This window comes from Myxine glutinosa, chromosome 5, assembly GCF_964187855.1.
Source record: "Myxine glutinosa chromosome 5, kmMyxGlut1.1, whole genome shotgun sequence".
Classification (NCBI taxonomy): Eukaryota; Metazoa; Chordata; class Myxini; order Myxiniformes; family Myxinidae; genus Myxine; species Myxine glutinosa.
The window spans coordinates 204,965,600-204,990,217 of NC_136265.1; the positions used below are offsets into that span (position 1 = coordinate 204,965,600).

General features: G+C 44.6%; 1 protein-coding gene across 3 annotated transcripts in view; it reads left to right on the plus strand.

Moving 5' to 3' along the window:
• The window catches only part of RICTOR (RPTOR independent companion of MTOR complex 2), a 115,572-nt gene that overhangs the window by 19,595 nt on the left and 71,359 nt on the right, over nt 1-24,618 (plus strand). For all 3 annotated transcript variants that reach the window (XM_068115046.2, XM_078779392.1, XM_078779393.1), the window contains 9 exons: nt 149-315; nt 637-695; nt 1,491-1,558; nt 1,728-1,810; nt 13,398-13,485; nt 13,636-13,732; nt 20,388-20,454; nt 22,385-22,468; nt 23,644-23,744. In XM_068115046.2, coding sequence (XP_067971147.2) covers nt 149-315; nt 637-695; nt 1,491-1,558; nt 1,728-1,810; nt 13,398-13,485; nt 13,636-13,732; nt 20,388-20,454; nt 22,385-22,468; nt 23,644-23,744 — 814 coding nt within the window. The remainder of the gene's footprint in view (nt 1-148; nt 316-636; nt 696-1,490; nt 1,559-1,727; nt 1,811-13,397; nt 13,486-13,635; nt 13,733-20,387; nt 20,455-22,384; nt 22,469-23,643; nt 23,745-24,618) is intronic.

The window sequence follows — 24,618 nt, forward strand, 5'->3', positions numbered from 1 at the left end:
CCGAAGGACTTGGCTCGAGATGCTGGGATCACATATTCGGAACCCATACACTGTGTGCTGAATTGTTGTCTATTCATGTAAAGTTACACCATGAGCCTTGGAGCACTGTAAAAAGCATCTATGTGTGTGTGCATCTCCTTGCATTCAGCCATAGTGCACCCTAAGTTGTTTGTGCAGCGTGGTGGTGTGGCCACAGTGATCCGCGGTGCGCTCGAATGTTCTATGAGTCGCATGAATGAGGCGCTCGTCACTACGGCTACGCAGCTCGTGAATCATCCGTCCACACGGTGCTTGCTGCGGCCAAATGAGCTGGAGGTGGGATTGAAAAAGCAGGGAAATGTGATTGTTTAATTTAATATAAGAGGGTTGATAACGTAAGAACTCTAACCCATGATGGGTTTGAGAATATGCCATTTTGAAAAGCATTGCCCATTGATTGAGACGCTATTATCCTGGACAATTCTTTTAATATCAGCTTTGAGCATTCTCAGAGAGAAGGTTGTGATTCTCAATGAGAAAAGGAGAAATCATTTGATGGCAGAAGGATGGTGATTTTGTTTATGCTAACAGCAGTTGTTGTCCTGACACAGAGTGGGATGGTTGCTTATTGACACAGACTACCTTCCATTTTTACAGCAAATACTGGCTCCTTTCACTGATCTGCATTACCGCTTGAGGGCGGAGGATGGTCAAAGGTATTGTTATTCACATCAACCTTTCCATTTTCAGCATCAACAATGTGATGGCAGATAACACTTGGTGGTTGTCTCTTAAATGCCTTCATTGTTTTCATTCAAGCCAGCATTTGCATGTCCATTAAAGCAACTGACATCTTTATCTTCTTCGACATATTTGTTGAACCTTCTCTATATCCTTTCACTCTCTCCCCTAACCTTTTTGTCAGACACCTTTATTCAATTTTTGATAACCTCAGCCTTTGCTTGGAGCGTTATTTGTTAACGTTATTTGAGCGTTATTTGACCGCCTCTCCCTATTCCATCTCCCTGCGATGACGCACACCAAAAGGGTGTTTTCACTCCGTTTGTTTTCTTGTTTGTTTGTCCGGGCGATATCTCAGCCGTCCTTTGAGATAGGAAGCTGAAATGTCGGCACAATAGCGAACAAGTGCTTTGGCAAAAACTATATTTTTTACTTTTTGATGAATAAATTAATTGATTAATTACTTAATTATTATCAATTTTTTTTTTTTTTTTAAATTCTTTCTCATCTGTGCATTATCTCAGGCTCATTTTGAGCTAGGAAGCTGATATTTGGAAATGACAGTGACCAAGGGATTTGGCTATAAAGGGTATTTTTGATTTATTGATCAATCAATTAATCAATTATTTATTTAATTTTTCGATTAATTACTGGATTAATTATTTTCAAAAAGTTACAGATTTGGATGAAACAGTGGTGGTTTAGGTATGCTATTAGCCAATTGATTAAGAAATTAATTATTTTACTTTTTGTGTTTGGGATTTTTGCAGAGAGGAGGAGGAAGCCCGGCTTCAGGCCAGTCGGATGGCCTTGGTGGCTGCACTGAGATCGTGGGCAGGTGAGCATCGTGAATGCATACAAACTGGAGGATAGTTGGTCATGCTTGACATTCGGTTTGTATTTTTTACTTGGGTCCATTATGTTTGGCTTCATTGTAAACATATTCATTGAGCTGTGCACGTCCTCATCCACCTGGTGTTCAGAATTTCTGCGTACTTTCTGTGCAGGGTTGCTGTGGCTATGCAGAGAGGGCGGAGGTGCTCTACTTTCCGTCCTTGGAATCCTACACATTCCACACAGCCAGCCTAGGGTATACAAACTCACCATTCTGATGAAACCATTAATTGTATGTACATTCACCAGCGTCTGATTCATCCATTAATTTACCTTCAGTGAACACTTCATTTATTTTAAGGTTATGGGGATCTTAGGTGGCCCTGTATTTTTATAGAGAGCTTTTCAAATTCCAAACCAAGTTTCCCTGAGGGCATCTGTGGGGAAGCACAATGAGATTACTAGCGTCGCCTAGCGGCTAGACTTGCAGCCAGGTTTGCGGCCAGATTACTCCCATCTCGAATGTCAATAATGATCAACTTGAACTTTACAAACAATCCAAAGGTGATTTCACATTTCTTCTGAGGGTTGCTCAGATATCAGCAGCTTAAAATTAAAAAGCTGAGTAAGGTGTGAGGTGGGGGCGCCAGCCTAGAGGGGAGAGCAGTATTCCATCAAGCTGCGATAAAAGCCATAACCACCTCAGTGGATGGGGGTGGATCCTGGACTGTGCATGCCCATTCAGCCGGTTTAGACCTCAAAATCTAATATCATACGATTTTTATCAGGTGATCCAGATTGTTTTCGGTATTGATGTGTCAGGAGGATGTTGGCATGTATAATTATTGGTAACATAGCAGGGAAAATTAAAAAATGCAATGATATGCTGTCATATTGTGACATGTAAGGGGAGTGGGAATCCAGAAAACTAGATTGTGTTTAAAAGAAAAGTATGAGCGGTGTGATTGCATAGCCGGGGTTTCTCTTGTAATAGCTATTTGTCTAGAGGTAAGTCCTTTTAACACACTTTTATTTAACTTCATCTGAACTTTGTTTGTCCCATTTCAAATCTTTGAGCCGTTCGTTTTATAGGTTCCATATGTCCTAGAGAGCTGAAATTTGGCCCACGGTCCTCTTTTCTGGTACATTTTGATCTATCAAATTTTTATTTCAAAAAAAATTTTTTTTTAATGAAGAAAAAAAGAAAGAAATAGGTTTAAAACTTTTTTAAAAATAAAAATGTGTAGCCCTGAAACATGTTTTTTCGTTTATTCAAAATGTGCACTGGCGAGGTAGTGAGTGTTAACTTTTAGACAGAATAGAGTAAGTTTGTTGTGTAATACCTCCTGTTTTCAAGCAAGGTCGGGTGAGAACCTGGGCAGGAAGGCACTTAAACCGTGGGTCATGGTGGCGAGGTCAGCTGTCGAGCCCTGGCTGAAGGCAGGACACATTTTATAAGGCCCACCCCACAAGGCGGGATGGCCCGAATGAACGTGCCCCACCCACACAAGTGGGCAGCCAATGAGAGGGATTTACTGTGTATGAGGGCAGTCCCAAAGTTTACGATGGATGTAGCCATGCCACACGCGGCAGTTGAAGCCAGACCTTTAGAGATGCAGCATCCCTCTTCTCATCGCCATACCTCTTTGCTTTGTCATTGTGCAGAGCAGGCCTGCACTGGAAACGGGTATATGCCACCTCACAATCTCTTGCATCCGCCACGACTACTTCATCAGTATCGTCCCGCTCTGTGCCACACCAGCCCTTTGCAACACCAGCCCTGTGAAACACCAACTTACACGGGCCACACCGGTCCCGATTGTTGTGCGAGTCGCAGTATTTATATTTGGTGCCATAGTGGGTTATTTCCCCCCTTGTACATAAGTTTGCTTGCCCCCACATCCCTCCTTGTGTCGTCTGTTTTATTGATAGTGTCTACCTTTAACTACCCTTAATTTTAACCCCTATTTCCTTTTCCAATAAACCCATTTTAATTATAAGAGACGTTTTCCTGCCATTTGCCTCCCACACTTTGCACCACTCGGTTCAGCTGCCATTTGGGTGATCCTTGAGGGATTGTAGTTGTCTGATTGAACGCAGTAAAATAAAACACCATTTCGAAATTTGCGGGGATTTCTGAATAAAACACCATTTCAAAATACCACCGGTTCAGAGGGTCTGTGTTAACGGACACCTCTAATGTGACAATATATTATTATTAGGTCATCTCGTCTCGATTCTCGAAGAGAGGCACTTATAAAATGGGTCGTGATGTTTGGATGTCTGTCTGTCCATCCGTCTATCTGGTTACACACAAAAATAAAACAAATTAATGTGAAGGAGCAAAAATAAATCATTATTCTATCCACTGTAATTTACTATGAATTATATTTACCGCAAAACAAAGCTCACGAAGACCTACATTCTCAGGAGTGTCTTTTTTAAAAATGTATAGCAATACATCGATGTCCAGATGAGCAGTGTGGAGGCAGAAATTGTATGAGAGGTGTATAGGCAGATACATAGTGTCACGCAACTCCGATTAACACCAGAGTTGCGGATGCCGATTACGAGGCTTTAACTCCCGAGGCGGAAGCTCAATAGCGGATTCCAAAATCAACACCTAAAACCCTTAAACGCGCGGAATGGAGGGGAATGGCGAGAGCCCCGCAGCCTTACCTATTAAAATCAAACACCCGGTAAACTGCGTTCAGATATATGTACAAAAATAATATAAGGGTTTATTCAAATGAAAAAGGCAGGACAGGAAAATGCGCGCCGATAATAAATATCCTAATCGCGATCCCGCACACCAGACCTCAAATACAAAACGGGGGAATATGAATTAACAAAAAGAAACACGTCTTCTGTTCAAAATGTACGCGGAGCTCGGGCTTATCTGTCTCGTCGTCTTGGTGGCTGCCGCCCAACACCGCTCCGTCAACACTGCTCCATCCGGCCCGATCGCACACCACGAGGTCCCTCGCTCCAAGTCCCACAAGGTCTCTCAGCACCGAGCACCACACACCAAGCACCGATCACCACGAGGTCGACAGCAGGACAGCGAGCTCTACTCGGGCTACACCTCAGCCAAACTCGGGTCGGGATCTCTGAACGACTCGACCGGGCTGCTCAAAACAACTCCCTATGGCTCAACTGCCAACTCTGCGAACTGCGCACTGCGAACTGCCAACGCAACTCGGGCTCTCCCTCTGCACTCGGGATCTGCCAACTCTCCTCGTGCGCACACGAACTCTAACTCAGGTCTCATCTCAACTGCCGAAAATGGAGTCCTGCCCTCGGTAATATCTCCGGCCGATGACATCACATTGGCGCACTGCTCTGCCAATCAGAGCCTCCCCCGGCTCGCCGGCTTGTCCAGGGGCATGCCCACTGCGCCACTGCCACTCCCGTCCCCGACTCCGTGGTCACAGCACGTGCTATGCGAGGTGGGTAGGCCTCTCGGAGGTGTAAATGGTGGCGGCCAATTCTGGCGGTGTTCCAGCCTGATTTCTTCCTAAGTCATGTCAGGGGGGAAAGGCGTCATTTAGTGTTGTACTAAAGGTCCTAACTAATGTTTAAGTGGTCTGCAGTGCCATAATGGACAAAGGTTTGACTACTAGGTGAGACATACAAGGGCTCTACTGATTAACCCCTGCACTAACTAACACACGAATCTCCTGGTAGATTCACAATCATACATCTTAACCTGACAAACGCCTACACATGAAGAACTCATTACAGGTAGATTCCCTATCACGACAGTCGAATACCTACCTATAGTCCTTGAGCCAACCGGCCATATTTTGAAGTGAATGCTCCGGCGGGGGGAGTAATTCTCATTATGATTTTCCATTAGACCAATGTCTCAAGTGTCAGAAAAGGTGTGATGGACATCTGAGAACGGTAGCTTAGTGCCCGGATGGACGCCATCTTTGAAACCACCCAGCTCGAAAATGCCCATTTGGTGGGGTACATTGTTGCACGTGTATCTGGACTTCTATACTAGCTATCGATGTGCGGTTGACGACTAAATATACGTCCGATGTGTACCGTCTAAATAAAAAATAATATGAAGCATTTTGTTTTAGATTAATTATTATAAAAATCAATTATCGAAAAAAAATCATATATTTTTCAATATTTTATTATTAGACTTGTACTTTTTTTAGTGAAACAACACTGGTATGATTTTCCAAATTATGCATTGTGCTACACCGTTTATCTGTCTATAAAAATAACTCAAAAACTAAAACATATCATCCACCACGAGTTTACACAAAAAATATATGAAAAGGCATGCACTTTCCACAAACCGAAACTATGTCAGTTGGAATTTCCCGCCGATAATCAACCCACAGAACCCAGTGCCGAAAGTGACGTCAGTCTATTCTATATCTATATTCTATATTCTATATCTCAGTCTGAGATTTGTTGCGGTGACCTGATTAATTTCTGAGGGGGGGGTGGGGAGGGGGGGGGGGGGGTGGGTGGCTTAAGAACTAAAAGTGAACATGTTAGATGGCGCCACATACAACTCTATTATAGAGTTGTATTGTGGCGCCATCTAACATGTTCACTGACTTGGATGAGTATGTCTATGTAAGCTGGCGAGCTTTTCGGATATCGGAGTAATCTAACGTCAGTCTTTTTGTTCTTTCAGCTGAGATGGCCGGTGTCGAGGCGAAACGGGCGAAGATTGAACCTGAGTCCGGAACGTGCATCCTGTGCAGCAAGAAGTCGCCACTCTCTGAACTAAGCAAGGCAGCGGGCAACAGTTCAACAGCATCAGAATATTGAATCGACTCGGGCACGGATGTTCGTACACAGTTCTGGAAGAAATCGAGACAGCGCTATGCATAGACAAATTAGCAAGTGTGGAGAAAGATACAGTACCACTTCCGTCACATGTGCACCCTTCGGTCCCGACTGTATTAGCATTCGATAACATCGACAGGCTAGAGGAATCGCTGAGTGGTGGCGGAACATCGCATCGCGTCAACGGTATCATCGTCCAACCGAAGTCGCAGTCGTGTTTGCCGCCCCAACCTCCATCGGCAGTATCCAAAGCAGATAAGAAGCGATCTATCCCGTCATCCAGCGATTTAGTTCCAATATACAGCGGTGGGAAACGAGAGGGCCCACCTGCAATCAAGCCTGCAGATCTTTCTGACACTCTTGCAGGCGCAACATCCCTTGCGCAGCGCCGAAATCACGTATGGATTATGACTCGCATGCTGGAACCATGCGACCAGACAATCAGTTCGTGGACTGGTTTCAACATCATGACTAGAGATCGTGTTCAGGTGACGGAAGATGTAGTTGGCTACCTGCCGACTATAAACGCGCCTGCCACAGATATGGCAACAGTGCAAGAAATCCTCAGAGAAGCTCTGAACATCATGTCATCACTTCAGCTTGAGCGTATACCGGTGGTGCTAGACCAGGCACTATTTGCTAAGGCGACCGAAATAGCATGGAAAGATGTCGATCGATATGGAAGAATCGTGCTCATGATGGGGAACTTCCATACCATCTGTAACTTCATGTCGAGCATTGGGAAAATGTTTGGAGATGCAGGCCTTCGGGATGTAGCTGTTGAGTCAGGAGTAATCGCTGAAGGTTCCATCAACAGGGTTCTGGAAGGCAAGCAATACAACCGTGCTGTGCGACTCCACAAGTTGATGTACGAGGCACTAATGCGCATCATTTGGAAGGGCTTCCAGGTGTGGATAGAAAGCAATCATCCTGACAAGGAACCCCAGATTCGAAGCACTGACCTCAAAATTCGCAGCATCAAGGAGGATGTTTGCCACGAGACTCTCGCTGCTGCTCTCGATGATGATTCATGTGTACAGAGCTTTGACATGTTCGCGAAATACCTACATTTTCTGCGAACCAAACATGGAGACCTGGCTCGCTTCTGGATGATGTATATTTATATGGTAGAGACCCTGCTGGGGTTGATTCGTGCGGATAGAGAAGGCGACTGGATGCTTCACTTGGCTTGTGTCAGAAGAGTGATCCCTTGGTGTTTCGCAATGAACAAGGTGAACTATGCTAGATATCTACCAGTGTACTATGCACAGATGACGCAACTCCACGAAACATGCCCCGAGTTGTACAGGCATTTCAATCAAGGCTACTTCTCCGTACAGCTTAGACCAGGGAATCCATTTGCCAGAATCGCTGTTGATCAGACAACAGAAGAAACAGTAAACAAAGATACGCAAACAGCTGGAGGAACACGAGGTTTTAGTCTTCGACAAGGGGCTGTGTCACGATACTATCTAACTGCAGAAAATCGGGCTACTGCACTGAGGCAACTACGAGAAACTATCCTTGTGAATGGCAGCGACACATCTCACGCCAAGCACCCTGACTTGTCTACTTCTCGCATCAAACGTGATGAGTCTGGCGTCACAGCTATCTGTGATCTACTGGAAAATGACTGGACCAATCCATTCGCCGATGATCCGTCATGTCTTCTCAGTATATCTACCGGAGCGGCTGCGAGGGAGGACGTTTCTAATGACCTACTCAACACCCTGCAAAAGGGGGAAGCGGCGTATCAAAGCTTCCAGAAACGTCTTGAAGAGGGAACAGGCTTTCATGACACATTGAACAAGCTAAACTTGAAGACCTTTGGTAAGATCAAGCAGAAAGTTGTGAAGGGCACAAACAAGGAGATCGTCCTGAGAGCTGACATCAACTGTTTGCCACCATGATACTCATCGCCAAGACAAGGAACCTCGACATGCAACTTGTCCTTTGTCACCCACTAGGGCCGTTACCATGGTCTTTGGCAAACGTTGATGGGTCAATGAAAAAAACGAACAAAGCTGCACTTGCGAAACACATGGAAGGTCTTGTGGAACCAGCCGAGAACGTTGACAAGCGAAGTGCAACAATAATTGATGCGATGGCTCTCATACAAAAGATGCATGGCGAGAACGACACGTTCGAAGAACTATCTGACCGCATCCTTGCTGCAGCGCTTCACGCTGGTCAAGGCAGTGAGCGCATCGATGTTGTCTTTGACACATACACAGAAGAATCCATCAAAGCAGCTGAGCGTGTGAACCGCGGTTCAAATGAAGGCATCAGTTTCAGCGAGATCAGACCCGCACACAAAATCATGAACTGGCGGCGTCTCCTTGCTTGCAGCCAGACAAAGGAGAAACTGGTTGTGTTTCTGGCGGAGTCGTGGAAACATGAAACAAATCGCGAAAAGCTAGGCAACAGAACACTGTATGTCACCTGTGGTGAAAAATGTCTGGTACTGACCCGCGATAGGTGGAAGTTGGTGCAAGCACTCGAATGTAGCCACAAGGAAGCAGACACGCGTATGTTTCTCCACGCAAAGCACGCCGCTACCCACTACAAGACGATCATCTTAGTGGCAGATGACACCGACGTTCTGATCATCAGTCTTCATCTCAGCAGAACCATCGATAGTCAGCTCTTCATCAGACGAGGAACAAAGGTTCGAGTCAGAATGATCGACGTTGGAAAGTTGGCTGCGGTATTGGGGTCTGGAGTTTGCAGTGCATTGCCAGGGCTTCATGCATGGAGCGGGTGTGACACTGTGAGTGCTCTGGCTAGCCAAGGAAAGATAAAGGCTTTGAAGCTTGTGCAAGCGAATGAGCTGTATCTTCAAGCATTCACAGATCTGGGATCTTCGTGGAATGTACCAACAGACGTCTTCAATAGCATTCAGGCCTTCACGTGTCAGCTGTACGCCAAGAACACGAAGATCGTCGGTGTTAATTCGCTCCGTTATCACATGTTCTGTGCAAAGAAGGGCCAGATCGAATCTGGACAATTGCCGCCTTGTGAAGACTCCTTGATGCAGCATACGCTTAGGGCCAACTATCAGGCGGCTATCTGGCGACGCAGCCTTGAAAACCTACCAGACGTCCCAACACCATCAGCAGGACATGGTTGGGAACTCGATGATGGCGGTTCGCTCACAATCCGATGGATGGCGGGTCTACCAGCTCCAGATGTCGTCTTGAATCTCATCTCATGCACATGCAGAAGGACGTGTCGACCGTCAGATTGCTCCTGCATACTGAATGGGTTGAAGTGCACTGTTGTGTGTAAGCTGCAGGGATGCTCCAACATGGTGCAGGATGATGCTATCGTGGCTCAGGATGCCAATGACTCTGATGGCGACTCTGATGATTAACTTTGTGTGCACTGTATATTGTATAGCATATGTTGTTCTCTATTATAATGCAGGCCAAATTGCCTGAAAATCTTTATAGACAGATAAACGGTTTAGCAAAATGTATAATTTGGAAGATCATACCGGTGTTATTTGACTAAAACATGACATGTTCAATGATACCTCCGCTTGCTTATTAGGAATATACATCGTATGGTGTTAAAATCAGCTCCATACGTCTTTCCAAACTCTAGTAATGAATAATTAATATAATTGGCGGCCATTTTGAAATCCAAGATGGCCACCAAAGTGCAGATTTCCTATGTAACAATTTCCGCCTGCTTATTAGATATCGTATGGTGTTAAAATCCTCTCCGTACGACATTCCTAACTTGCGTTATCGTCAGAATAGATAATGCCAGCGGCGGCCTAAGTCATTTTATGCCTCTTTACATTTATTTGTTGTAAACTCGTGGTGGATGATATGTTTTAGTTTTTGAGTTATTTTTATAGACAGATAAACGGTGTAGCACAATGCATAATTTGGAAAATCATACCAGTGTTGTTTCACTAAAAAAAGTACAAGTCTAATAATAAAATATTGAAAAATATATGATTTTTTTTCGATAATTGATTTTTATAATAATTAATCTAAAACAAAATGCTTCATATTATTTTTTATTTAGACGGTACACATCGGACGTATATTTAGTCGTCAACCGCACATCGATAGCTAGTATAGAAGTCCAGATACACGTGCAACAATGTACCCCACCAAATGGGCATTTTCGAGCTGGGTGGTTTCAAAGATGGCGTCCATCCGGGCACTAAGCTACCGTTCTCAGATGTCCATCACACCTTTTCTGACACTTGAGACATTGGTCTAATGGAAAATCATAATGAGAATTACTCCCCCCGCCGGAGCATTACTTTTGGTCTGGCTCAAGGACTACTATACAGATCTACCACGCTCTAGATATTGCTTTACCCCCAGCCATAACAATAGTTTCGATATACAGTACAGTACTGCTTTTTTCTTCCTGAATGTCCATGATGCGGTCACATGGTGAATATTCATCGGTATCATTAAATATGCAAAGTCTTTATTGCCTTTTCACATGCATCTATGGTTGAAAATTAACCACACAACCATAGTTGTTGGATTACAGTGTTGGCCTAATGGTTAGGGAGGCAGGCTTGGGATCCTAAGGTCCTGAGTTTGAATCCCGTTCAGCTGTTGAGTTAATACCAGGTGGGGTTGACTCAGCCTGTCATCCTTCCGAGATCGGCAAAATGAGTACCAAGGTACTGGGTCCTCTCTCAAGGAGGTTGGTGGCAGGATTTGCACTGTGTCTGCTGTAAAAACACCTCATTCCGTAGCACACACAGTGGTGTGTGTTGGGATGGTGCTGAGCAGTCGTCCAAGGTTGCAGCGACGTCCTGATCCAGCGTACGCTCCCATACATATATATATATATATATATATATATATATATATATATATATATATATATATATATATATATTGTTGCGGATATGGGATTTGGCCTCTATCCATATCCGCTTGTAAATATTCCCCTATTTCCCCAATACTCCCCAACTATCCCCAATCCCCCATTCCCTAGTCCCATTGCCTGTAAATAACACTCTGTAGAACCGACCTTCCCCTTTTTCCCCCATTAAATGTCGTGCCCAGGTCCACCGCATCTCACGTAGACAACTTTCGGACATCTTGCTAGTTATTCTTAGTCTATGTCAGTTAAGGACTCGTTTCCATTAATTCTGACTCTTCGTTGCACCAGAATGTGATTGTATGGCACCAGTAGTGAGTTTAGGACCTTCCCATACCTCCTCCCATCTTCTTCCCCAAACAACAACTACAACAACTACAACAACGGCGCGCGGGGAGTGTGCGTCCTCACTCCGGCTCGGTTAGCCGCCATTACCCATGCGCTCCACGGGGTTACCACGAAGGGGCTGGCTGTCAGCTCCTCGTCAAGGGCGGAGCCTGGTAACCCCCCCGCACCCAATAAGAAGGGCGGACCGATTCCATCTGGGGCGGAGCTAACGAGCCGAGGGCGTGTCACTCCCCGCCGGATATACGCAGCGACTGACCGGATGTGACGTCAGATGCGCCCCCGACTGAAGAAGACAAGTCGCGACCTCCAAGCGCTGAGCGAGCTCCACGCATCGACCCGGTATTGCAGTACCTCCGAGAACGGTGCACCCCCTCCGAGAACGGTGCACCTTGAGCCATCGACGGCCCGCTTTCCTTGCCATCAATCCCCGTGTGAGTCAGTTTTTGTCCTGTTTATCTGTCGTCTGTCGGGGCTATTATAAGAGTGTGTCTAAGTGCCTGTCTTCCTATGCTGTCCCTCTTGTCGTTGTAATCTGACCTTCTGCCCTAATATAACCTCCTCCGGAGGTCTTGAGAACTGAACCCTTGGTGTCGTGTCATTTTAATCCAGCCGTTGTGTCCTTTTCCTTCATTGATTTAGCGTAGCGCGACTCGGCAACGTTCGAGTATAATCGGGTAACTTGTGCGGACACGGCGGCCATTCCGCTCGGCCCACCATAACATCAAAGTCGTGTCTGTAACAATATATAAATAAATATATATATACATATATATATATATATATATATATATATATATATATATATATTATTTGCAGGAGTGAGGCTCATATAAGAGCAGGGTAGAACTGACAGTCAGACAAAAATCAAGAAAATGAACGAACAGGAAGGAAATTGGGTAGGAAACACTGAAACTCGCAAGTAAGATAGTGTGAGTTCGGAAAGGTTAATGGAGGCAATACAGAGTCAGAATTGAGGATGACAAATGATGATGGTACACTGCTTGTTTGAAGTCTTCAAGTGAAGAGTGAGACAGAACAGCCTCTAGATCTAGAAGGTGATTCCATAGATGGGAGAAGCGAGGAATAAAAACAATTTGAGGTGTACAGTCAGCCTGGATCTTGCAAGTGTACAGATCTTGCAAGCTCCTTCACACTAACTTGTTTTCTTTTTGTTTGTAACTGGACGGGCAGACGGACATCACGACCCATCTTGACCCATAACTGGTCTTGGATTACAGGAAGCTCGTGCGCATCCTGTAGTTGCTGGGGAGGGTTAAAATACTGAGAAAGCAGAGGGAGCAATGTTATGAAATAGATATACAAAACAGAGAGACCACCGACCTACCTTCAATGTGACACCAACATACTTTGGGCATTGGCCTCATCACAGAAGATTCTAATAATTTTGAGAGCTTAAGATTCCGCAGGATCCAGAACAGACTGCTGTATTCCATTAAGCTACGGACAAAGGCCTTTGTTGTTTTTTCAAAAGTTTTACATCAAAATACCATTAATAAAGGTTGCCATATCTTTGATACCTACTAATAGTCACCTGGAGTAAATAAGAAAGAGCAAATACCTCTTATTGTATTGATTTTACACACACTATAGCCTTGGTGATTAGTTTAGAAAGTTTAGCATTTGTGCTCATTCTTTAAATATATATTTTAAATTTATCCAACCATAACTCACTGGCATAATACATACTGTCATGCATACATACATATTTATAACTTTGTCATGAGCATTGATTACTATGTTGAAAAGCAAAAGCAAAAATTTGTTTGCCATATCCCTTGGAAACTTTCCCCCAGAAAGCTGTGCTCGACGTGCTTTTTGACATATTCCGCCTCACCATCCCTGTGTGGAGCCAAGACTTTGCCATTGCGCTAAGGAGCACTGGTGAGCTTGGACACAGAATGACAGAGCGTGATAAGGCGCGGTGTGGCAAAGCAACTTGGTGTCACGCAGCACAGCTGTTCTACATGTCTAATACAAAGTATTAATTTTCTCTCACATGATGTAATCCTCAAAACATTATCTTCCCTTCAGAACCTGGCTATGACATGGATGGTGGCAACTGTCGAATCTCAGAAGGTTTTATTGTGGCAGAGGCTGAAGCTGTGATCCCACACCATGGAGGATCCCGGTATGAACTTATGTGGAGCCAACCACTCAATGTGGTCAATTAATATATCTGATACTTCGCAACCAAGAAAAGCAAAAGTTTGGGATTCTTCATCAGAATCACCATACAAGAGTGTACAATGGGGAAGAAAGAAGTACGCAGATTGGCGTTATTTGTTGTTGTCAGATTTATCGATGATGCTTATAGATGCAGGGAATGGATATTCTGGGGCCTCAATGTGTTGAAACACTTTTTGTGACGTGAGTCTGAGTAGACATTGTTCACATCTGATGTTAATGGCTGTGGGATGTTGTGAAACTTTAATTACAGAACGTCACAACAACTGAAAGAATGAAGGGCACTATGTGAAGATGTGCAAGGGCATTTAAATACAGACGGAAGCCATGTGCTCCATCATATCCAGTTTTTATTTATACTAGCTGAAGTACCCAGAGTTGCCCAGGGAAATTTAATGAAATATGTACTTATATATTTCCTGCATGACAATCACAAAACATATTACTCAATCATTCTGGGAGAAAACCCAGGCAATGCATAAGCAACATACTCACTCAAGGCCTGAAAACAGAGATGTCATAATAAATCTGTGTAAAGCAATCTTTTTTGATAACTGGCACACGTGTAAAAAAAACAAAAAAAAACACCTTCAGAGGGCCATTTTTCCCCGCAAAGCGGGGGTTGGCCTTTTTCGGGAACCGTGGTTGTTGTTGTTTTTCGGTCCCCTTTTTGAAGCAATGTTTTACGGCCGGATGCCCTTCCTGACGCCAACCCTTTTTGCCGCCTTTAACGACAAACAGGGAATTACCAGTGAACTGGTACTCAATACACGTGTAAACACTATAATAATTAAATTTGGTTTGTTGACAACAAATCACAACAACCTCAACATACGATCTTCACAATACATATTACTTGATCGCTCCCAGGGAATAAATAACCCAGGCAGTGTGTAAGCAAAAGACCTGATCGAGACCTGAAGGCCCATTTTCTGGTTTTATCTGGGATCAATTTTTTCAATCCAAACATATCCTTCGACCTTTCTTTTGATGATTTTGCTTTCACTGGTTCCTGCAAGGTCTGAATGCATAAACAAACAAACGATTGAACAAAGAAACTTTCGTTTTTATATACTAGGACACTCACTCCATGCAGGAATGGCAGTAAGGGTCATGTTATTATCCTCTCTGGGGTATATAACTATATATATATATATATATTTGTCATGTGAATCCCTCAAGGTTAACACCAGGGACCGCGAATGACCAGAACGGCTTTAACTGAGGCGATGACCAAATACGGATTTTGCTATCAACCGCGGGAGGAAGAAGTGGAGAAGAAGAAGCGGGAGCGCTTACCGAGAGCGAACCGACGGCAGCTCCGATCCTGCAGGGGAATTAACTCAAAACGGGAATCCGGGGTAAAATGTACAAAAATAATGATTTATTAAACGGAACCCGAGAACAAGGACCGCGACGGTAAATAAATAATGATCCTAAATTGGGATCCCACACACCTCACTTCAGAATACGAGACAGGGGAAAATGAATTAATAAAAGAAATGTCCGTCGTGTACTGGGGAAATGTAGTGCGTCCTTATCTGTTTGTAGTCTGCAGTGTGTCGTCCGGGTTCGAGTGCAGCTGTCTGACCGCGGCTCCGTCCGGATCCAAGCTCCGAGCACGAAGAAACCTCAGCCTCCTCGCTCGCATGCTCCACCCGGCCTCGATGCGACTTGCTCCGTGGCACACCACGAGGTCCCTCGCTCCAGCACCAACAGCACCGGATCCCGCTCCAAGCACCACGACGAACCGTCACCCAGCACGAAGCACGGAGGTCCAGCATGCAAGAAGGAAGAGCCAATGAAGACCAGGGACAAGAAGAGCAAGAGCTTCAAGCACAGAGAGAGATCTCCAATTTGAAGGGGTCCAGCGCGCAGAGTCCAAGAGAGAGCAAAGAGAAGCGCGGAGACAAGAGGCCAGCGAAGAAGCCAAGAGAGCAAATGTCGTGCAGCGCCAAGAGAGCTAATGTCATCCAGCGCGTTCTTTTATCACCTTGCGTGTGACGTAAGCTCTGGCGCGCCCCCCAATCAGCGCCTCGTAGCTTCCCGCCGTCCACCGAACCTTCTAGCGCCTTCCCTCCAATGAACCACCTCCATCTCAGTTGCGTCTTCACGCCTCCCGCCCTGATTGGCTGGAGGTTCGCGCCTTCCGCGCCAACCAATCATACTTTCCCTGTGGCGTGGGTTACAACTTGTCTCACGCGATGTTGCTAGGCCAGCTGGTGGTGCAGTTGGCGGCGGCCTTCCGGTGGTGCCCCGATCTGGCTTCCTGCCGGTCTTCTTCCAAGGGCATTGTATGGGAAGGGGAATTATTTACTGTTGCACTAAGGGCCTATCTAAGTGTTTGTATGTGTGTGTTGCCATAAGGGACAAAGGAATGATTACCAGGTCTGACACACAGGGGTGATATCTTATTCCCTACAACTATTTTACACCCGAACATCCTTGTATGTTCACAGGTATACACTTCCCCGACAAACCGCGTAAAACACTGAACTTATTACAGGGTAGATTCACTATCGCGACAGTCGAAGCATGTTACCTATACAGATCTACCTGGCTCTAGATATTCCTTTACCTCCCGACATAACACAGCCCCCCCCCCCCCCCTGGAACCATAGCTCCTGCTAGGTTCACTGCAGGCGCTACCATTCCAGTCTTAACACTTACTGTCTCACACTTAATTAACCTACGAAATAAATCAGGCGGGCTGTGGGAAGTGAGCCGGAGCTACTTTCCTATCCTTCTTAACAAGCTAATCCCCTTAACAATCATGCAAATATGTACAATGATTTCATTCGTTGTTCCTGCAGAGGGAGGAAACAAACAACAACAAACTTATCCTTATTTAAAAATTCAAAAACTCCAATATACATTTGTACCATCCCAGTCTACAGACCGCGTTCCCCGGTGGATGCCACAAGACGCAACCTTACCTTTGGGGCCATCCCAATGCACCCCTAAATTTCCGCGGGCCCTGTCCAGGTGTTACAGGTGAGTGACATGGCTCAGTGGATTTCGCCCACATTCATACAACACACCCCCTTAACCACTCATACACATCCCAAAAATCATTACAACACAAAAATCATTACCAAGCACATACTTAATACACCCCCCTGCAGGACCATGGCATTGGTGTCGTATACATGTGTGCATTTCATTTCTACTAGGCAGTGGGGAGGTACCACACAAGTAAGATGGTGGGTTCGCTTCAGGCTGTGGTGCCCGCAGTCCCAAACACAAGTCAACCGACTCACAAGTTCATTACCTCCCCCCTTTACCTCTTGGCCCCGTGACAGCCAAACCGCCCTTTTCGCCGTTACCCCGCCAGTGAGGGTCTCCACACACCAGGCTCCGTTGCCTCCTGCTTCCGCGCAGCTACACGGGTCACCGGGAGTCTCCTTTACCCCACGGCGCCCAACCAGACCCTCCACCGACGAGCTCCAATTACCAGATACCACTGGCTGCCAGGGGCAATTGCAAAGAGGGGGGGGGGGGGGCGCAGGCATCGCTCCTCAGAGCTTGATGTGTACCTGCGGACACACACACCTTCCCCACCCAAAAGACATTTCCTCCTCTGCTGCCATTCAATTCCAACACAATTCAGAGAAGATGGCACCAAAAAGATGTAACAAGAGTTGCCATGGCCTGCTTCATGTGAAATCCCATTCACATTTAACCAACACATTTCCAAGAGCACATTTCAAAACTCAATAATCACCACTCATCCATTTTCTCCAACCTTACGACCACATAAAAACACATAACCACAACACAAAAACAAACGCCACCCACAAGACTCTGTGGCACACATTCCATCCCCCTCATTCCTTTACCTCCCGACATAACACAGCCCCCCCCCCCCCCCTGGAACCATAGCTCCTGCTAGGTTCACTGCAGGCGCTACCATGTCATCACTCTCACCTGCCCCCAACTCCAAATTACATGTCCCAAAATTTCCATTAAAAAGTCCTGAAGCCTGAGACAGTACACCTCAGTTCCTCTCACCTGAAACGCAGGTAGTTGCAGGTTGCTTAGGTCCAAAGTGCCATCCACCCTCAAAATCCCAAAATTTATCCCATGGGACATGGTCTGAGAAGATGGATAAGTTTCTGGCAGCTCTCGAATGTGATTCTGCACCTGGACCAATGGTTTCCGCTCAAGTGTCCTGAAAACCTGCTCTGTTGCTTTTGCACGTCCTCTTTCTGCTCTTTTTACCCTTTCATTTGCCCTCGGTCATCTTCCATCTGCTTGGAAATCAGCCAACATCACCGCATTACATAAATAACCTCCATCAACCTTTGGTGGCAGAGGTAACAAGGTGCAAAAACAAATCCACTTAACTACAGACCTACAGCTTAACTTAACTACAACTTACTTTCAATCATCAGCAATGTCATGAAATCTATCGTCGCAGTTGACATAAAGTCCTTCCTTTTCTCTCACAACCGCATCTCAGATGATCAATTTGGATTCAGACAAGGTTACTCTACCTTGGACATGCTCTACTTCTATTCTCTCAACAACGGATGGAGGCCCTTTGTGTCAGATATCATATTAAGGCCTTCTTTCTCGACATATCTCGAGCTTTCAATAGAGTCCTGCACCCCGCCTTGCTCTATTGGGTACCTATGGCATGCCTGTGGCCTCCAAGGCCAACTCCACTCTTGGGTTACTGACTTACTCTACTCTCATAGCCAATGTGTGTCGCTCATTCCTCTCCTCTTCCTGTCAAGCCTGGAGATTCCCAAGGCAGTGTTCTAGACCCCATCGTATTACTAAGCTTCGTAAATGATCTCTCTGAATCTCTGAAAAATCCTCTTTATCTATTTGCTGATGACTCCACCTTCTATCTTGACAACAATCATCCTTCAATAGGCAGGCATTAGCCTCTTTCTTCTCTTCAGACCTTAACAAAATCACAACCTGGTCGCACACTTGGAATATGTCTTTTAATAATGACAAATCACACACTCTCACTCTCCCAAAACGTTACACTTTCTTACCAATCCTCTTGAAGATATTCAGTCACTCAAACTCTTGGGTCTTACCTTGGGGGAAAAAGCCATGGTCCCAGTCAAGGAACGAAGGGTTATCTCGGCTTGGTGACCTTCTCTTTCTGTTTGCCCAGCCATACTGGCACCAGAGCATTATTTAAATATTATTGCTGTCTTTTATAAAGGATATACGTGTGCTTTCTTCTAGTAGTGACAATCTTAAATACTCTACCCTGCTGGTTGTACAAGCAGATGGGAATTTATGACTCCCTTCATAGTAACTGCATCTGGGTTTAATTTTATCGGACCAGCTCGAGTGTGCTTGCAGGCAGCCTGGTACAATGTCCCTTGAATGGATTTTATAACAGCTTCACATTTGAGCATAAGTTTGATAGTTTTCTCAATCAATAGATTTCGTAAGTAATTAAAATTGTACACTTCCACAGTGCGAATCCGTGGAGGAGGGTGGAGGGTGTAATGGCAGCCAGAAAGATTTCAAGAAGATTGAAAGAAAAGGTTCTGATGTCGTGCGTAACTCCGGCCTCCCTTTATGGTCTGGAGTCGGTGGCACTGACAGGGAGACACCAACAGAGGCTGCAGGTTTGCGAGAACAACTGGGGCAGGAGTATTGCGGGAGTGAAGAAGGTGGATAGAAGGAGAATGTATGAACTGAGTGAGGAGATTGGTATGCAGATGAGCTTGATGGGGAGATTGGTGAAATGCCGGCTGAGATGGGCTGGGCATTTGGTGCAGATGGGGGAAGAGAGAATGGCAAAGAGAGTGGATAGGTTGAGGGAACAATGTAGGAGGAAAAGAGGTAGACCACTGTTGAGATGGGAGGATTGTGTGAAGAGGGATTTCAATAAGGTGGGGGTGGTTGGAGAGTGGAGCGAGCTGGCTGAGGACAGAGGGGAGTGGAGGTGTATTGTGGTCAAGGCACGGCGGGAGCTTGGTGCCATATTGGACCTCACGCCTTATAAAGGGAAGAGGAGGAGAACAAGAGAACAACTAGTGAAAACGAACTTGGGAAGAGGATAAGTTTGATAGTTTTCAAGCAACCACACCAACCAATGACATGGTTGGTGTGGTTGCATGTGCAATGAAGGTCAGAGGATGAAGCTGTAAATAGACCAAAAAGTTTTTGGTAGAAGGAAGAAATCCAAGAGGAATCCTGAAAGGATGTGGATTGAAACTGTCAAGAAAGATATAGAAAGTTTGTCTTTGCAGGAAGCTGATGCAATCGATAGATCCGTATGGAGGATTGCTCTCATTCCACCAACCCCTTGAAAAAAAAGGGGATAATGACCGTACTGCCGTTCCACCACCCCTATTGTTGTCGTCGTTGTTATTGTTGCTGCTGCTATTGTTGTATATTGATGCTTGTTATGTATTGTCAATAAAATTGTGTCCCCAGTAGAAGGCCATGCTGTGATCAAAACATCATGCCTCTCAGACTTTATTCTCAGATGAAATCCACAGTTAGTTATATCTTTGTGTTGTTTGCCATATTTCAATCTCCAACTTTTTATACGTGATGTTTCCTCATTTTGATATCCTTCATCTCATTCTTTCTTTGTCATTCTTTTACCCTCAACTCAGGCCAAACTTGATTGACATGTACCTGGCACTCCTGCTTTCAACTTGCCTACAACATGGCTTGCTTGAGGTGAGGAAGAAACTCTTTTTACTTTTCAGAACTGCTTCCAATTTATTAATTCAATGTAAAATCCTTCCCCATACCTCAGAAAAATTATATCTAAAAATACATTTTTGGAGCAAACGTCGACTTCAGCTTGAAAGGAAATGAGGAAAAGGAAATGATTGTGTTAACCATATACAGTTGTGGCAAAAAATATTGGCACCCTTGCACGTTTTTCAAATAACTCACAATTTTCTCTAAAAATAAGTTGAAATTGGCAAAAGTATTTGGTCTCCACAATTCTGTATTTCACTGTTAATATTACAGAACCTTTGTTTTTGATTCAGAACTTAATAAATCCTTTTAAATCAGAAAATATAAAGAAATGGCATTGACAAAATTATTGACACCCCAGACTTAATATTTGGTAGCACAGCCTTTGGACAAAATAACTGCAGTCAAGCGCTTCCTATAGCCATGAATGAGCTTCCTGCACCTCTCTACTGGCAGTTTGTCCCACTCTTCTTGTGCAAACTGCTCCGGTTCTCCCAGATTTGAAGGGCGCCTTCTCCCAACTGCTGTTTTCAGATCTCCCCACAGGTGTTCAATGGGATTTAGATCTGGACTCATTGCTGGCCATTTCAGGACAGTCCAGCGTTTTGTCTTCAACAATTCCTGGGTGGTTTTTGAACTGTGTTTGGGGTCATTGTCCTGCTGCAAGACCCATGACCTTCGATGGAGACTCAGCTTTCTGACACTGGATTGAACATTGCGCTCCAAAATGCCTTGGTAATCTCCTGATTTCATGATGTCATGCACACGGTCAAGGTACCCAGTGCCAGAGGCAGCAAAGCAACCCCAAAACATCACTGAATCCCCTCCAATGCTTGACTGTAGGGAAGTTGTTCTTTTCTTTGAGGCCTTCATTTTGTTTTCTGTAAACATAGAGATGATGTGCTTTACATAAAGCTCAAATTTTGTCTCATCTGTCCACAGGACATTCTCCCAGAAGGATTTTGGCTTGTTCAGGTGTGTTTTGGCAACTCCAGTCAGGCTTTCTGATGTCTCTATCTCAGCAATGGGTTCCTACAATAGACCCCCCTTTCATTGTGTTGGTGACGGATGGTGCGAGTTGAAACTGTCGTACCTTGTGTGTGAAGGTCAGTTTGATTCTGTTTGGCAGTTGATCGAGGTGCTCTCTCCACCATTCGAACAATCCTTTGCTGTAATCTTCGATCAAGTTTTCTCTTGCGGCCACGTCCAGGAAGGTTGGCTACCGTGCCTTGGGCCTCAAACTTCCTGATATCATTGCGTACAGTGGACACAGGAACATCATGGTCTCTGGAGATGGACTTGTAGCCTTGAGATTGTCCATGCTTGGCTGCAATCTCTTGTCTGAGCTCTTCAGACAATTCTCTGGTTTTCTTTCTTTTCTCCATGCTCATTGCTCATTTCACACACAGTGACACAAAACAGCAGAATGACTCCTTTTCTCCATTCAAACAGTTTGAATGAGTTATTTTATATTGCAGGCACCTGCAACTCACCACACGTGAGTTCAATTCCAAAGTAAAGGAGAATCACCTGCTTGAAATCTAATTATTTCTAGCAACTTCTAAAAGGTGCCAATAATATTGTCTGGGCCATTTTAGGATTTTGGTGTGGAATAAGCTAAGATTTAGTAATTTTTTCAGCTTTTTTTGTTTTGTTCCACTTCAAACCAAAGAAATACAAATGTGAATACCTAAAGATTTTTAAATTTCAACAATTCTCTGGAAGAAATGGTGCATTATTTGAAAAAAAATACAAGGTGACAATATTTTTGGCCACGACTGTAAATAGCATGGCTTATGAAAGATGCAATGCAGTTGGCTACAAAACATAACATTACAACTTTAATTCCAAGTACTGACGAAATTATTCTCGTAAAAAAAAAATGTTGTGTGACTTTAAACAGGGACTGGCTGAGGTCGTATGTGGTGGTCAAGAGGAGGAGCTTGTTGTCAGAGCAACCATTCTGCTTGGAGAAATTTTACACAAGGTGTTTCACAAAGATACACTCAAAACTTGCTATAGTGTGCACGCAAGCACACTTCTTATACTTTGCGTACTTGCACACCAATCCCTTGCATACTGAATATCCATATCTCTCACACTAGAACACCAAAAACCAGGCACACCCGCAACTTTGCATACTGACATGCCAAATCTTTCCACCTGGGCACACCAAAACGTTGCACAATGACAACTCTCATACAGGCACAACAAAATATAATACATTGCAGACCCAAACATCACACATTGCCACAACCAGATGTTTCACACCGGCACATTAAAACCTTCCACACGCCTTTTACCTCCACCACCGATGGTGGACTGAGGTTACGTTTTCACCGCTGTTTGTCTGTTTGATTGTCTGAATGTTTGTGAACGGGATATCTCAAAAAGCTGTGGATGGATTCTGACCAAATTTGGTGGATAGGTTGGATGTGTGACGTGGACGAAATGACGAGATTTTGATGAAGATCCGGATCCGGATATTAGACTTTTTAAGTGATCCATCACGATTGAGGGATTGCACTAAAGACTATGTATAGCACGATGTCTCAAAAAGTTTTGGACAGATTCGGACGAAATATGGTGGACAGGTTGTGTTAGAAAAGGTGAAATGATTAGACTTTGATGAAGGTCTGGATCCGGATCCAGATAATCGACCTTTTGAAGTGATTCTTCACCATTTAGAGATAGGGATAAAAACTATGTACAGCACGATGTGTCAAAAAGTTGTGGATGGATTCGCCCAAAACATGATGGACAGGTTGGGTGTGTGACAAGGCAGAAATGATTTAATTTTGTAAAAGACCCGAATCCGGATCCAGATACGAGAGTTTTTTTTTATTTGTACAAGTGATTCTTCTTCATTGAGAAATAGGGCCAAAACAATATGTAGCATGATATCTCAAAAAGTTGTGGTTGTATTCTGAAAAAACATGGTGGATCAATTGGTTATAAGACAAGAACAAGCAGATTAGATTTTGGTTCAGGTCCGAATCCAAATCCGGACTATCAGTGAGATACAAAATGTAAACTGATCACCAGGTGGAGGGATGCACTCTGCCGAGTACTGTTCTAGTTTGTGTATGAAATTGATGTGTGATTACCGGCTCAACATTGTATGAATATATGATCTGGGTGTACCTCTTTCATTATGTGCAGTGCAGCTCCCTTCTTCCACATGAGCTCGGCCTACGTGCACAGCTCCTGCCACCGCTGGTTAACCGTGCTGCAGGATTTCATGGGGATCCACGGCAGAGACAGTACGTATCACCTAGCCACCCTGTCATGGCCTACTGTATCTTGGCTCATTGATATGCGTCATTTTTATTTTATTATTTCACATGATTCCCTGTAATTGTAACTTCATGGGTTGTTCAATATATGATTAACTAGACATATCGGATTTGCCAAAAAGAAACCCTCCATTTTATTCACCATTAATGTATTCTTTTGTGTTTTTTCTCTTATTTCAGACTAGCAGAAGTACCCGGCATTGCCGGGCGAGGGAGGGGGGGAGGGAAGTGGGGGGGAGAAGGGAAGGGGAGGAGGGGGAAGAAGGGGAGGGGAGGAGGGGGGTTTGGTGCGGTGGATGGGGGGGCTCGGTGGGGAGGCAGGAGAGGAAGAGGGTTCATATATATGCTGGTCGGTGAATGTGGCATTCATCACATTTCTGAGTTAAATGTGATGCCGATCAGGAAGAAGAAGAAGAAGCCATACTACCAACTTCGTACACTTCCGGAATTGTTTGATTTATTTGTTTTCAAATGTCTGGTGATTGTTTAGTATTTATTTATGCGAATCTGTACTTGTATATAACTGTCATCTATCTATAATTCCACTAATCTCTGTGTGTATGTTTGTATGTATGTTTGTATGTATGTTTGTCTGTGACCGCTGTTTCTCGACAACTACCGGTCCGATATACTTGAAACTTGCCAGGTATATTGCTGGGGACCCGAGGATGTGCCTTTTCAAGGTTTTAAATTAATCGCAGAAGTAGTTACCGAGCTATGTCCAAAAAACGATTCAACCAATCAGAGAGCAGCGAGCTATCGCGTGTGCCGAACGTGGCGAACACACTCTGCCTCGGACGGCACATTTGAGAGCGTATTCATTTATTTCACGTTGGCAAAC